Here is a 13532-nt window from a genome sequence, read left to right on the forward strand (position 1 = left end):
AAATACCAGTTAATAACCAGTAAGTCGTTTTGGTGAAAGAAAAGAAATTCTCTTAAGCTGAATTCTTGCAGTTCAGAGAGCATTTTGGAACACTGCTGTTTATAAAAGGAGCCTGAGACAGAAAAAATAACTGATTGCACCTAAAGATGGAGCAATGACTGCAGTTAAACACTTCCTCTAGCTGTTGACTTAGATTTTGCATCACTGTGGAGGAATTTCGGCCCACTTCTCTGTGCAGAACTCCTTTACTTCAGCAACATTTAAAGATTTTTTTTTTAGCTTGAATTGCTCTTTACAGGTTTTCCCACAACATCTCAACTGGATTCAGGATCTTGACTGGAAAACTGTAATTTAGTTTTTTCAGTTGTTCTGATTTTGACTTACCCTATATATTTGGGATTATTTACTTGGTGCATGATCCAGCTGGAATTCAGCTTCAGTTATAACAGAATGATGTCTTGAAATTCTACATCTGCATTTTCTAACACAGAAAGGATTCTGTGGTTCCCTCAATGACAGCAAGGTGCCCAGATTCCGTGGCAGCAAAATTTATCAGACCATCAAACTGCAACCAACATGCTTTACTATTGGTAGAAGGTTTTTATTCTGAAATACCTTTGTTGTTTTCACAACACAAGGGGGAACATGTCATCCAAAAAGTTCTACTTATAATTCATCAGTCCACAAAACATTCTCCCAGAAGTTCTGAGAGGATCTCCTTCTGTGAGCACAATAGGTAAGCTTCTGAATTTTTTAAAATTTTTGCAGTGCTGTCTGTCTTGCTAACCCCTAGTGTATCTCATTTCTCCAGTGTCTTTCTAAACACAAATTGAGCTGTGGCAAGAGATGCCTGCAGTTTCTTGGGCATTCACAGAGTTCCTTGTTAATGAAAATTAACACTTAATACTAATACCATTCGTATAATTTAATACTTAATACTTTACTTGTACAGAATAGCTACTCTTAAGGAGATTTGCCACTTTTAAAAGTTTTCTCCATGTGACAGTTGAGTATTGCTCTCACTATGGTTCAACTGAGGTTCAGAGTCTTAATAAATCTGTAGGGACTGATAAGCTTTGGCAACTTTTCTGCAGAGGTCTTTAAAGATTTCTTTAGCGTGTGGGATGATGTGCTTGTACCAATCTCTGCTTTGCCAGCTTGTCTTTTGCTGGTGAGGGTTTCAGTAAATTATGTTGGACAGGGCTGGCCCAGATCAGGCCTGATTTCAGACAAACAGCTGACTCTTGAATTAACCTATTAAAAAGATTGGCTTTAGTGGGTAGATACATTTACCCCCACACCTATGACTGCACATTTAATTACCTTCCACACCAAGGAAATGACAAAGGAATACTGATGTCATTTGTTTTCTCTCAGGCTCCATTCATAGAATATTGGACCAAGTGTAAGGTCAAAAAGCTGGAAAGGAGCAGATACACTATTCACAGCACTGTATAGTTAATTTTGAAACAAATTAAAATTTATGAGAAAGGAAAGGAAGATCTACTCCAGCTACAGGACTCAAAAAAACTGGCAGTTTTGTTCTGAAACCTTTGTTATTGCTTCTTTAAATGTTTTAAAATGTGTAATAAAAACCTCTGAAGCCTTAGCTCTGAATAAGTAACAATTGTGCCACTTACATTACAGGAAGAAAACACTTTGAAGCAATATACGGAAAAAGACTTTGTAGAAAATGGAGGTAAATTTGTTTCTTTCACATATTTATAGGAGACTTCCATCGCATTGTAACTTTATTACTAACTGCCTGATGCCAAGTAGCAGTAGCTTACTGTATGTTCACAGTTGAACAGAAGGGGGAGCAACAGCAAAGTGGAAATAGGACACAGGGTAAGAAGAAGCTGGGAGACAGCAGGAAAACAATGAGAGGAAAGAGTAACATTCTCTAGTGTCAAGATGGAAGTCAGATCTCCAGCGGGGAGCCACAGGTGCGAGGAAAACACCAGTAAGATAAACTCTAAAGCATGACCAACAACAGCCCATAGCAGCAAAAAGCCTCACAATATCGCCATGAAATTTTGATGAATGCCACTGGAGAATTCATTGATACATATCACATGATCCAGGATATTTTAATATTTAACCAGGTACCTACACATGCACTGGGTAACCAGCAAGACATTGTGAGTATATGAATTGATAACAGGGTGGGTATGGAACTGAACAATACCTGCCATGGAGGATCCCTGCTGTTGTACCTTTAAGTGAAGAGCTTAAAACAGAACTGCATCAGTCAATATAAAAGTTTAAAATATGTGTAGGTTGTGGAACTTGCAAATGAATACAAGTGTCTGCAATTAATAATGTTAAGTAATGAGTCATTTTATTAATGTTAAGCATTAAAGAAAGCCAGAATCTGAGTTTACTACTGGTCTGTTCAAAGCAGGGTTAGAGTAATTGGTCATCATCTGTGATGCCGATACCCACCTTCCCCGGATCATTCAGAACAGGGAGGAATACACATTACAGGCTGGTCATGTTCTGGAATCCTGCCTGATATCCAACCCCAGCCTCATGCAAAAACCTTTTCCCTAAATGTATCTCATTTACCACATCACAAGAGACAAGATGGAGATAACAACACAAAGGACCCTGGGGGGGATCTAGCAGGGTTCACAAAGTAGCTTTGACAGCAGGTGTTCAGCGAAAGTGAGAAATTGACTTTTTTGCCACACACAGAGATGCTGCACTGCACTGCAGAGCACACCATATGCACCAATGCCCGTACAAACATTCATAGGTGTCCATTTTTTTGCTGCAGAAAATGTAATGTACAACACATGCATGCTGAATAAATATTCCCTGACTAGAGGGCAAAAGACAAACTTCTTGCTTTAAAAAAACTGTATGAGCTAGATGGGGATCAGGAGGGAGATACGTTACCTTCATCTCTCGAGTAGTCTTCTCCAGAGTGAGGTTCAAACAAGTAGTCCCCAGTGGCCAGCTCAAATGCCTAAGGGGAACAGAAATACCCACAAGCTGTCAAAATACAGCAGCCACAATGCCCGGTTTAGAGAAACAATTCACTCTTTCTTTATGCAGTGTCAAGTCTATCTGGCACATTCTTTCCATGACTGGCATCACTCTAAAGGTCAAACAGCCAGGCGGCTTTTCATGCTAAAGCAACTAGTCTCATATGGAGTCTGTGTGCCTCCTCACTGTGCGAACTGCTGTATTGTTTGATGCTGCAGCCCACAAAGGTTAATTCCTCTTTCCAAGCAAGCTCTTTTGTTCAATAAGTTGCTGAGGTAATCGGAGATGAGACAACACTCTGCATTCTTTTTTTGTTGTTGATGGGAAAAGGGCAGACACTTAAATAAGGTAAGTGGGGTACCACTTAATGGCTTTAAGACAGACCTGTCTCCTGTTAAATAATATTTACAAAACGTCTGATTTTTCTGCTCTTTTAGGTTTAATAAATACACAAAAATGAAAAATCAGAAACTAGGATATACAGAGCTGCAATGGATAATTTTCTGACTAAGATCCAATGTGCTGTGATCAGGGAGAAGCACACAGAATAGCACAGTGCCCGAGCTGCCCCTTACAGGCCTTAACCCCTCATTTAAGGAACAGGTGACAGACTAGTCGAGACATACAATAACTCCTGGATGCGTTTTGCTCCCCCTTTGCTCTAGATGGATTTGTGAAATGAAAAAATGCTTATTCCGCAACAAGACTTTTAGACTCTACTAAATTTATTCATTTAGCTGACACTTTCCTCCAAAGCAACTTGCAATGTTAAGCTTTTTTTTGCCCATTTATACAGCTGGGTTATTTTACTTGAAGCAATTTTAGGGTAAGTACCTAAAAGGGTACTACAGCTGGAAATGGGATTCAAACCTGCAACCTTTAGGTACAAAGGCAGCAGCTCGAACCTCTATGCTACCAGCTGTCCCACCATGCAACTAGCATACTACAGTGCTCTGTGAAGATTGGCACTGAATCCTTGAAAGCTATAACAACAAGCAATGCCTACCATGCATGCTGTGCTCCAGATGTCAGCAGGTGTGCCGTACCCCGCTCCGATCAGGACCTCGAGTGACCGATACTGCCTTGTCTGGATGTCATCTGTGAAATGCTTGTGCTGGGGGAACAACAGTTTCCACCAGAAGTCATGTGAGTCATTTAGGTAATGAAATGCAGCATGTGCTCTAGTGGATTTGAATGTGAACTTGCAATTCCAAAAGGATGCAGACTTAAGGTGTCTTATTTGTACCGTCAATATTCACAGAGCGTAATGGCTTTCAAAGAGTACACACACACACACACACACACACACACATTTTCAGAACCGCTTGTCCCAAACAGGGTCGCGGGGAACCGGAGCCTACCCGGCAACACAGGGCGTAAGGCCGGAGGGGGAGGGGACACACCCAGGACGGGACGCCAGTCCGTCGCAAGGCACCCCAAGCAGGACTCGAACCTCAGACCCACCAGAGAGAAGGACCCGGTCCAACCCACTGCGCCACCACGCCCCCCTGCTTTCAAAGAGTATTTATGCTAATATTTCCACATTAACACTATGGAAAATTAGAATCAATTTAATTAGTGTTCGATTAACACCTGAAACAGTACGCAAAAATCAATGTTCAGCCTGTTTAAATCAAAGTACAAATGTATTTCTGAGTTTACATTTAACAAAAACCATTTTATCTGTTAAGAGTAAGGGCTGGAGATTGACCCCATTGCTTCAGGACAAAATATATGGAGGACAGGGATTCAACTCACCACCCAGCAGGCATTGCCAAGGTCAGCAATCTTGACTTTGATCTTCTCTGCATTGAGGGGGTCCAAGGGGTTTACCAACAAGCTTCCTGCCACCTGTTTGGCTGTAGCATTGAACACAAAGAAGGGTGGGGAAGTGACAAGAAACACCATACTTTTATTCAGGGTCTTAAAAATGTGGTTCTCAGAGGCTGCATCGGACAGACATTTGATGCTTTGGTATTTCCAGTTAACAGCCTCAGCATTCAGATTAATTTGTTCAAGTCAGTTATTCATGAGTCCTAAGTGCCAAGCTAAAAGTGAATGCAGGAGATGCAGGTTTTCCTCTTGATGAAATTTCATATTTCAGTGGGGAGGAGGAAAAAAAAGGTTACTCCATAGGTTTCTGAGGTTGACAGATTTGTTTTAGCTCGGAAGAATATGGTGGGAAACCCATGAAGCAACCCATGATTCTCGATGGAAATGTGGCCCACAGTTGGAATCACAGACATCCATGTGGAAGGATGAAGTGCAAATTAGCATATCCGATCCAAGCTCTCTGATTCAGGTCTCCCTCTGGATTCAAACCTCTTATATACAACAGAGCATTAGTAGTTGAGCTCCCAACAGGAGACTGCACTGCACAACCACACACACGCAATATCCAGGGTTATGAAGAAAAATGTATTTCAGACCACAGTTTTTACTCCAATGTAGCAGTTTCCACATGCCTAAAATATCCACCTTGAGAAGCCTTACCAGGCCTGCCAAACAGACTGCTTTCTTTACACACCACGCACTGTGGTATACCATAAAAGACAGTCATGGCAAAACAGAGGAATGACACAACCTGATATTGTCGTGTAGTGTAGAGCCTAAAAGTTCTAGGCTAAAAATGTTTTCAAACAAGCTTTGCAGCTGTGTGACTCCATCTAGTAGGTAACAGATTTTTTTTTTTGCCTCATGCCTAAGCGCTCCGTGTCACTGTGTGTCAAGATTGCTCTATAAAAATAAATTTAATTACGTTATGACCAGACCTGGAAAAAGGGCTTTCATTGGCTGAGCTAATCATAAAATTATAGTTATGTACATAGCATTCAACAAGCTATGGGCTACTCAAATATATATATATTTGCAAATGTACTCTGCCCTAGTAACAGAGATAACGTGACCAAACGTGAATAACCAAATAACCAAAGGTGAAAGAATGGCTTTGTAAATCACACTATTAAACTAAATAAGTCTGATTAAAACAGGGTAGGTGTTTGAATTTAAATGTTTCAATGTTCCTGCCAATTGCTCTGCTGTCTCTGCAAACATTCATTTCACACTCAATTTACTGACTGCGCAAAGCCCAACTTTCAATTTTTTTTGACACGCTTTTGGTAAATTTCATTATACAGATTTTTTGTTTTGTAAAGTGAACATTGTATAGCATGGGGGGCGCGGTGGCACAGTGGGTTTGACTGGGTCCAGCTCTCCGGTGGGTCTGGGGTTCGAGTCCCGCTTGGGGTGTCTTGAGACGGACTGGTGTCCCGTCCTGGGTATGTCCTTTCCCCCTCCAGCCTTATGCCCTGTGTTGCCGGGTTAGGCTTCGACTCCCCGCGACCCAATATGGGACAAGCTGTTTCAGATGATGTGTGTGTGAAAATGGCTATCATAAGCCAAGAGCTGTTATTCCCAAATTCTGGATAAAGAGGCTTCGTAAATCAAGGAATACCTGTAAAAATTAATGGCTCCTATCAGTCAGTGGCTTATAGGTAATTTTTGTCACAGTCACAAAGATGACTGCAGGATTCAAGATACAGTGCTTTACTTATGTGAGGCAGATAAAAGGGAAGGGGACCACTAACATTCTCCACAGACTGTCCCTGCAAACCTTGCTCAGCCCCCAGTTACCTATCTGTCCAAGCTGTGGTCATAAATGAGACTGTCTTAGATGCAGCATCATCTGGCAGTCAATTACCATCATGGGTGAGGTCTAGGTGAGTGGTGTCACAGGCCATTGTGCCGTTGAATGCTTGGTAGGTAGCACTAAGCTGTGGGTCCTCCTCCTTGTTGTTGGAATTGCGGTAGTCTTCATCTCTCCTTAGGACTCGCCTCCTGTCATCTTCCTCACTAACTTGGTGGGCATGTCCATTACAGTTCACCTCTGTGATGCTCTCTTGACCCCACCTCTCGGCACTGACTTCTGCAAAAAAAAAAAAAAAAAAAGGTAGGTGAGAAGTCATCAATCCTGCTCATCATATCAAAAAATTAAGTTGTGATTTTGTTGAATCCAATGATGTTGACTATAAAAAACACATACCACAAGAGATAGCACTCACCTTCATCACTTCCAAATACAACTGCTTCGTGTAAGTGTAAAGTAAGATGCAAATTAGATCCTAGTCAAGGGAAAACAGAGACTTTGTCTTTTTGCCTGTCAGTGGAGTTCTCACCTTCATTAATAATGTTTTGCAGTGTGGGCTGTCTGGGAGGGCCACGGGGAGGTTCTTCGGGGGTTTCCGACTCTTCTTCCTCACCATTCTCAGTAAATACGGTCCCTTGCTCCAACTCCAGTATACGCTTCTCCAACAGCTCTGCCTGCCGCTTTTGCTTCTTCTTCATCTTCTTCTTCTTGTTCCTGGACATCTTAACTGTCTGGTGAGAAAGGGTAGTGTGGACAGATGTTTGAGGCAGCAGCTTCAATACACACAGCATTTCTCCTAGGAAAATCTCTCGTAGGCTAGCTGTGAAGAGAAATATAGCTGATGCAGTGCAACTTAAACCAGCAATGTAAAAATGATAGAACTTCAAAAATGTTTTCCATAGAATGGTAGCACTGCAAGACTTAGCGCCTAGTAGACAATTAAAAGTGCATAGCAAAATTTACTCAGACAAACAAGTTAAATGCTACTGAAAGACAAACAAAGGTCTGGAAGACCTGAAGGCAGAAAGACAAAGGAAATTATCATACAAAAATAATATAAAAGACAAATAAAAACCATGAACTAGACTCCATCTGTTCAAACATATTGAAAAAAAAACTGAATAGTAATCATCTAAACTAATTACTTAATAAATAGAAATCTATCTGAGAACAACAAGCTTACCGATTTTGGTGGTGGAGCAGTGCTCACTGCAAAAAGAAAGACCAACACAAGTGATCAGTACTGTATGTATCTTGAGGCAGAACTATGAATTATCATTGTCAGATGGGAACTTACAACTTAGTACTATTCTCAATTTTGACAAAAGACCTGGTTTGTTTATAACGGGGGGAGCATGGGTCTGGGGTTCGAGCCTTGCAATGGACTGGTATCCCGTCCTGGGTGTGTCCCCTCCCCCTTTAGCCTTGTGCCCTGCGTGGCCAGGTAGGTCTCCAGCTTGCCGCAACCCTGCTCGGGACAAGCGGTTGTTGACGATAGATGATTATAACTACTGTCACCTATCCCGGTTAAACTTTGAAATATAGTGGGGAATGCAGTCATGAAGTGTGTCTGGAGTTAGAATCCTGACTATAACTTTTACTTTTATGAGAGAAGGACAGGATACCTGCAGACCCAGAGGGGGGAGGTGCCCCGGATCTCTGCCATTCCGTAGCTTCGACAGCTAGCCTCCGCACGTAGTGCTCATTCACACTCAACAGTATATTCTCTGGTTTGATATCAGTATGGATGATTTTGCATTTGGTATGCAGGTAGTCGAGGCCTTGGAGAACCTAAATTCAGATATGCACATACAATTAAATTTCATTTTCATCCCCACAACCAGCCTCTAAATGTAATACTGGTTTTACTAACTTTACATTTCAGTTACCTGACGGATGATGCTTTTCACACAAGACAGTGGCAGGCCCTGGTAGCTGGATTTAATGATGCACTTGAGCAGGTGATGTCCCAGAACCTCAAACACCATGCACACATCTGAGAGATACTAACATCAAGGGCAAAATGACAAGGTGAAGTATTCTACCCCCTCCGTTATAATTCTGATGTAAACCTGATCTGACAGAAAACATTAGGGTGTCGTCAAAGCTCCTGGCAGAGCGGAAAAAAAGGACTGGGCTTTTTGCCTGGAGCTAAGAGCCTGTATAGACTGTTTTGACTGTTCCTGATGACTAAATAAAATGGGTCCTGAAATCTTGATTCTCTTAGCAACCTGAACCATCTATCAAGAATGAACACTTCTGCAAAAAAGAAACAAAGGGACAAAAATTATTTGCCACTTAATCTTTCTATAAAAGGATACGGGTCCCGTTCACACCGAAGATTTTGAAGTCATCAAGAAGCTGGACAACCCTCTCCCTATTGGGGTCACTGGGGTCTGAATTTCTAACCTGGTGGAAAAAAAGAAAATAGGTAACAACTTAAGGCTTTCAAAAGACTGTGCTGTAAACATAAAATATTTACAAATTATTTTTCAACAAATATAAAAAGTATAACTAAATGTACCAAGACATCTATCTGCTTCAATCAACCTTGCTTGATACCTGTGTAAAGACTATCAGATGATAGATGTCAGATGATGATACACTATACATCCAAACTTTTTATTCTCAGCTCCCTGCTCTACATGTTTTTGTTTTCAGAGGCAGACCAGTAAGAACTCTGGATATAAAATTCAGTCACCCTGTCCCTTCAAGGAAGTGCATGGATTAAATGCAGAAATGTGACTGCCTACCGATCGAAGGATCTTGATCTCATCCAGGGCCGTCTCGGTGTAATGTTCTGCGCTCTTCACCACCTTCATGGCTACAAAGCGCTTTCCCCTGAAACAAAAACTGGTCTTAGGGAACAGACAAAAGGGGAGAATGGGAGCAGTGCTTACCATAATCAAGTGCTACAAACAGGACTCACTGGATGTCCCAGGCCAACCACACGGTGGAGAAGTGCCCCCATCCCAATTTGCGGATCACATGGTACCTTCCATTGTAGAGGTCGCCAATCCTCACATGATGATAACCCCCTACACCAAATCCAAGACTGCAGTTAGAGGCAACCAATGGAAGAACTGGTTTAGTTTTGCATAATTGGAAGAAAAGCAACATTCTAAAGCTTACCCTTGCAGTAATCATTGGGATCCTCTTGTTCCTCGTCATCGGAGCCCAGGATCTCCTCATCATTGTCTTGGAGTGGGGACTCTGCTTGTTGAGAAGCACCCCTGGGGTGGGGCTCCGGCCTAAAAGTAAGAATAGTGGTTTAAGACCCACAGAGGAACAAATTAATTCATACAAATTCCTGATCTATACCGTCTAACTCGGAAAAAGCTCTCAATGGGCTGGCTACATAGCCAAACTGTACAACTCACCACATATCTGTGGTGGATTCAATTTCATTTTCATTAATTTTCTTACAAATTACTAAACATTAAGTAGTAAAACTACAAACCTCTAGAAAGTACAACCTTTAGTGGGTTTGAACTGATGTCATGTCTAGAAGAAATTATTACAAAAAATATGACGAAGACTCGTCTCTTTATCTTGAATGGAGTTTAGCTTGGTGTTTAGTCTGCGGTTGTTAAACCTTGACGAGAACACTAGAACTGATTTAAGTGATTATTAAGTATGTGTAAACATTTTCACCACCTTGTGAGGAAGGTGGGGAAACTCTTGACAACAAAACTTACAGCAATTCCCCACTAGATATAACCCTTTCTCTGAAGAATGCTTTGCAAGTATAATTTTTAGTTAAGTGATATTTGCAGCTCATTCCTAGAAACCATAACTGGTCTTTCATATCTAGCCATGAATTTTACTTTTAAAATCAAGAATTTTCCAGCCCCTTCATCTTTATACTTCAATCTACTTTGAAGCAGACTTCATTGTGGGAGGCCATCTTTCTCACAAAACTTGGACAAGGACAAAGGAAATCCTCAAATCAAATTCAGCTGTCCCTCAAAGACCATCTTGTGCCAGTAACACCGGTACTCCACTGATGAAGTGCAGTTCATCAGACTAGAGCATGTCCCTGTGCAGTCACCATGCCTAATACTGACTTTAAACAGAAGCAGACCTCAGAAAGTCTTCCTGAGAATCGGTTTGACAAATGTGGTGTTTTCAACAGCCGAGAAGGTCCAGGTAGATTACAAGCTGCTAAATGAATGAGGACTAGGGATTAATAAAGTGGAAGAAAGGTTCCGTATCCTGTGCCCTTCATCTCTCACTTGTGCGCATGCGTAGTTCAGTAGTGATCACAAATGTTGAGGGTTTACATAATCAGCCCTTGAATTTCTGTAGAGCATTCCACGTGGGGCTGGTATATGGGCCAGTGTGGGATCTAACTTTGGGTTGAAGTAGAATTATTGCCAAGAAACTCCACTCAGCCTTGAAGGGGATATTAAGAATAAAGCAGCAAAATGGGTCAGGACAATGTCCTGGATTTTAGTGACCCTTTGTAAGCCTTGTTAAAGTTGACCATTTTCTCCCCACCATTAAAGTTAACTGTTTGTGTTATTTCACCTTTCGCTCTGTAGCTTTTAAAAAGCTTTACTAAAGAAATATGACTAAAAAACTTTTTTTGCTGTAGTATAAGGAGTAAATTTAAATTATCCTTACCCCAATTCACACAACAGTTGTAAAGATACAGAGCTAGGGGCAAATACATAATAGAGCAACTGGCCTGAAAGACCTATATCATGAGCATATACTGTATACTTAAGTTTTCCTTTATGTGCTACTCATTTATTATTCGATCTGGTCAAGAGAAACTCCAAAAGGCTACTGAACAGTTTTCAAGATCCACAGAAGTGATCACATCCTCAAAAAAATCTCTAGATTACCTCAGAAAACTCCAAGAAACACTTACCTTGAAATTTTTATATGTGAATACATTATAGTAGTATTATCTAAAAATAAAGTTAGTCTAAGTTTAACTAGCCAACACTGACATCCACTAAATTCAATAACTTACATTTTTAGACTCTAAAACAAAACATTTCAAAAAAATTGGATGGGCAGACAGTAATTTGACAATAAATGACAAAGGACGAATCAAAGAATCCAAGAATTCTCAAGGAACATCACACAGAGACTTGCACATGATAAACTGCACTCTACACAGATTACTTTGGTTCCCCTGAGAAACCATTACACATTGAGGCTGAGGAGGGTAATGACCACGCGAGATCACCTGTGCATTACACCACTGACATAAATCACTTTGAGCTACATTGTTTAATTGTCTATACTAAATGAACGCAAAATGAAAGACCTTAGAGACATTAGCATAGCAAATGACCGAATAGTTGTGGCACCTCCATTAGCTATTTAGAACTTAACAGAATTAGAATTTACTTCTTAATATTCTGATGATGAATTGACATTTCCCTAACTTTACATGAGATTTAACATCATTGCAACATTACTCATCGTTGTAATTACAGAAGTGACACATTTTGATATGAAGAATTAATGTCCTAGCAGTTCATGTAATCCTTCCACACCTCTTAGGAGAAGATGATGTGATCCATGACATTTGAATATTTTTGTTTCTCTGAACTGTCCAAGTTAACCATTGTCCAGCTGATGACCATGGAACACAGCAGACACTGGCTGAAGGGTGGCCTAGATGCAGAGAAAGGGAGGAACCTCAGAATGTGACCAACCTTCCTTGGCAGACTTTTACATACTTGACACTGGCAGGAAGATTTGCCCTAATGATCAGATTTAAAGTTTTAATATGACAGGCAAACTCAAAAATTGATGAAGGTATGACTGAGAGTCCAGCCCTTTCTTTAGCATACTCAAATCCAGGGTAGAAGCTGAAGAGAGCAATACCCATTACTAACAGTTCAGGACACACCCAGCACCCATCAGAGGAGCCTGTGAATGTCGGCCAAGTAAAGAGTTTGTCTCACTGCACCTCAAGTTTCAGTCACCTTATTAAGTCATCAGAATAGATCAGAGGTTCATTCACAAAAAAAAAAGCTGATCAGTAGTCATTCGCTCCAGCCTGTCACCACAAGGCCTAAATTGACGAAAAAGACACTTCCATACTTGGACACGTTCTGCAAGATGAGGTATGCACACTGGAGATAGTTTGGGAGGACAAGGGCAGGATGTGTTAGTTTTATTTCCTACTGGATCAATAAATCTGTCTACATAAATAATTACATTTATTAATTTTAGCTGATGCTTTTCCCACAAAGTGACTTACAATGTTAAGCTGCATACAATTATTTATTCATTCATATTACTGGCTAATTTTACTAGAGAAATTCAGGATAGGTACCTTGCTCAAAGATACTATAGCTGAAGATAGGATTTGAACCTGCAACCTTTGGGTGCAAAGGCAGCAGCTCTAACCACTACGCTACCAGCAAAAATGCCCTTTACAAGGAAAGCATGCATTCTGGCACATACAAACTAGGTCAGGACTTTTTTGGGCAGCAGAAAATGTTAGCTGCATACACTACAAAACTGATATGTTTTACTACAAAAACAACAGAAATCAAAAAAATTCAAAATATACATAAGCCAGCTACAGGATCAGGTTCTCACAAGCAAGGAGTCTCCACAAGCAGTCTGAAAAGGATCAGATGTCAGAGAGGAGCTGACTAAATGTTTTGTAACTGTTTGCATTACTCATATGGGTAGCTAAACTGTTGATAGCAATCTCTATTTAGGAGCTGTCCACCCACATTATTACTATGGTTCAGTAAAATTACATCGATACAAATGACAGAAAAGGGTGTCAGCTGACGAATGTACCAAATGTTTCAATGTAAGTGGGATAATTCATTTATCAGTGTCATTAATCAATATGCAGAAAATAGAGATTTCAGAATTCAGAGAAGTGGTGACTTAAGTTTTTAAGTTGTAGCTT

The 13532-nt window shown here is 40.7% G+C and overlaps 1 protein-coding gene across 4 annotated transcripts in view; it reads right to left on the reverse strand.

Moving 5' to 3' along the window:
• Positions 1-13532, reverse strand: part of srpk1b (SRSF protein kinase 1b) — a 51485-nt gene that overhangs the window by 7769 nt on the left and 30184 nt on the right. For 3 of the 4 annotated variants that reach the window (XM_018758719.1, XM_018758718.2, XM_018758722.2), the window contains 12 exons: positions 9770-9888; positions 9567-9675; positions 9391-9478; positions 8959-9046; positions 8527-8633; positions 8263-8428; positions 7821-7846; positions 7167-7368; positions 6692-6916; positions 4750-4850; positions 3998-4105; positions 2902-2971 (listed from right to left, as the gene is read on the reverse strand). In XM_018758719.1, the coding sequence (XP_018614235.1) occupies positions 2902-2971; positions 3998-4105; positions 4750-4850; positions 6692-6916; positions 7167-7368; positions 7821-7846; positions 8263-8428; positions 8527-8633; positions 8959-9046; positions 9391-9478; positions 9567-9675; positions 9770-9888 (1409 nt within the window). Of the gene's footprint in view, positions 1-2901; positions 2972-3997; positions 4106-4749; positions 4851-6691; positions 6917-7166; positions 7369-7820; positions 7847-8262; positions 8429-8526; positions 8634-8958; positions 9047-9390; positions 9479-9566; positions 9676-9769; positions 9889-12150; positions 12215-13532 lie in introns of those variants that run through there. The other variant, XM_029249825.1, reaches the window with a different exon arrangement.

Source organism: Scleropages formosus, chromosome 2 (genome assembly GCF_900964775.1).
Source record: "Scleropages formosus chromosome 2, fSclFor1.1, whole genome shotgun sequence".
Taxonomy (NCBI): domain Eukaryota; kingdom Metazoa; phylum Chordata; class Actinopteri; order Osteoglossiformes; family Osteoglossidae; genus Scleropages; species Scleropages formosus.